This window comes from Malurus melanocephalus, unplaced genomic scaffold (assembly GCF_030028575.1).
Source record: "Malurus melanocephalus ecotype Western Australia unplaced genomic scaffold, MMel_1.1 scaffold_366, whole genome shotgun sequence".
Classification (NCBI taxonomy): Eukaryota; Metazoa; Chordata; class Aves; order Passeriformes; family Maluridae; genus Malurus; species Malurus melanocephalus.
Window position 1 is genome coordinate 532468 of NW_026623598.1, and position 2500 is coordinate 534967.

The 2500-nt window shown below is 43.8% G+C and overlaps 1 protein-coding gene across 1 annotated transcript in view; it reads right to left on the minus strand.

The window, feature by feature from the left end:
- Window positions 1-2500, minus strand: part of LOC130580844 (transcription factor COE3-like) — a 125778-nt gene that overhangs the window by 6662 nt on the left and 116616 nt on the right. The window contains exons 12-14 of the mRNA XM_057378599.1: window positions 2390-2455; window positions 1565-1742; window positions 172-360 (exon numbers count right to left, since the gene is read on the minus strand). Coding sequence (XP_057234582.1) covers window positions 172-360; window positions 1565-1742; window positions 2390-2455 — 433 coding nt within the window. The remainder of the gene's footprint in view (window positions 1-171; window positions 361-1564; window positions 1743-2389; window positions 2456-2500) is intronic.

Consider the following 2500-nt stretch of genomic DNA (forward strand, 5'->3'; position numbering starts at 1 on the left):
TTCTGGCACAAACAGATCAATTTATTATTTTCGTTTTTACGTCCAGCCTCCAGAGTCACCCCTCCTTTTATCCAGTAGCTGACAACAGAGGAAATCAAAACAATGCAAGGAGTTGATTTTGTAGTAAATATGAATCTATATGATGATGTGTTACCAAAAATAGACACTTACTGCCATAAGGAGAGTTAGCTGAGGAGCCATTAAGAAATCCAGGGGAACCTGGTACACCTAGATTGGGCATGCCGGCATTGCCATATCCATTCATGCTATTGCTGACTGTGTTGTAATTGGACTGCTGAGGAGTACTGCTGGGAACATATCCTCGCGGGGAAACACTGCTTGTGTTGCGACTGTAACCTACTGTGTTAGAAACCCCCCCACCCCAAAAAAATAATGTTATTTTATAAGATAGACTTAGGGCTGGGGGGTTTCCTCATGCAGCATATATTACACAGTTTTAATTGATTGCACAGCTTTGCTCTGGGTTGTCTCTCACTGCCCCTATCAACTCTTGCAGCTTGAGATAACCTTATCACGCCAACCCTACTTAAATCATCCGCGAGCACTCTATGTTGTCTCTCCTCTTAGCACAGACAGCCAACAAAAGCTCTCTTCGATCCAGCTGTGTCAGGTGCCTTCACGTTTGTCTTTAGGAGCAATTATCAACAGGCTCGAGTCCCGCTTTGTACCAACACACTGCGTGAACTTTCAGCCTCTCCACGCCTTCAAATGCCACAGCTGACAAGGAAAACTTTTTTGTKGCGGTGATTTACTTTAAAAGGCTGTTTTGGGGTCTTCATTTTGTGATTGATATTTTTTATGCTAACAACAAGCTTTYGTAAGGTGTAGCCATCAGTGAAAACTAATTCAAGAGCAAGTACAGAATTTTATAAGGCTTATTAGCTTGGAAACGCATTAAAAGACAATCTTTTTAGAAGAGGAAACATAGCGGAATCAGGATTTTAAACAACAATTTGTTCCTATCTGAGCAATCAATTTAATAATTACGTTGCAAGCAGAAAAAAAATGCGTTTGAACATATCTAATAATCCTGTTTCCCTCCTTTCATTAGTATCAAAATTAATTTTAAATGCAATATGCTGCATGCATTTTCAATTACAACAGGTAAATTAAATCAACTATTACTTTTATTAGTAACATATATGTCACACATGCCTACAAACAAAGTATTTTAAAATCACAGACATCAAATTAGATTTATCTGTGTAAATATTCCAAAACCAGGTGGAGGTACCTAGACATAATTATTTTATGAACCAACCATACACACTGTATATTTACTGCAAATAACAAAGAGCTTTCTACACTTTGCCAATTTTATTTTTTCTTTTCCCCCACTGGAGATGCTTTATGACAACAGTAAACGAAAGAACAAGAAGAATTAAATATTACGAGGAAAGTTAAAGACGGCATTTCATTCCGCGCTCAGACACGCGACTACGGGGACAGAGAGAGAGGGAGGACACGGCGGTGACATGGGCCCGCGCGAACGGGCCTAAAGCGGTCAACAAGGTGAAGGATTAACCCTTGAAACCCCACCTACCTTGGTCGTTGGCTTGCGATGTTTCGGAGACGTTGACGGCGAGCTGGCTGCTGAAGGAGTTGACCCCCATCATGCCGGTGTGGGCGGGAGTGTTGGCTAGAGTGGGGATCTGGTTGTGGTTGCGGGGCACGCTGTACAACGCCTCAGCAATGTCAGCTGCTCGTTTCAGGATTATTTCCTGGAGAGACACGAAATAAGCACCGACRACTCAGATTTGGGCAAGTGCTCCCAGTCGCAATAACGCTAAAATTTACCAAAGAGATTCGCGTGGAATTATAGTGAGGGTGGGGAGGTTCACTGCCTGTTTCAACAGCATCTCCTGTTTCCCCTCCCACACCAATTTCACCTCAGCACAGTAGGTATAAGGAAAGAAATACATTAACATAAAATTCCGGTTCAGCACTGGAAGTCAGGTGAAAATGGTCACAYGCGTTTTATTCGTCTGAGGCAGGAGTTGTATTTTCAGCAGTTCGCAAAATACGGTACAGTTGATCCGCTCGGCTGAGCAGATTTCTTTAGGACTTCCCATTAGTCACTGTATATTTTGGCCCGAGTTCAAGGTTATTCTCTTGCCTTAATGCTTGCTTATGCTTTTGGCACCTTGCACTTAATTGTCATTTCTGATGGGCAAACGAGCGGCCAGAGGAGAAGGGGAAGATGAAGTGCTTCCCTCGGAGCATTGCATCACATGGCAGTGCCCTGGAGGTGGCTGGCAAAGCCCGGCTGCCTACAAAGACGACGTGCTGCTGCTCTGCCAGCCCCGCACGGAGCAGCGATTGATCTACACGTGTCGGCCCGGGAACAAAGAGCGCGCCGCTGACCTACCTGGTTGTTATGGGGCATCCCATATAGAGCTTCAACAAGGTCTGCTGCTCTCTTAAGCAATACTTCCTAAAGGAAAACAAACAACCTGCGTTATGTTTCACTAAGRCAAGA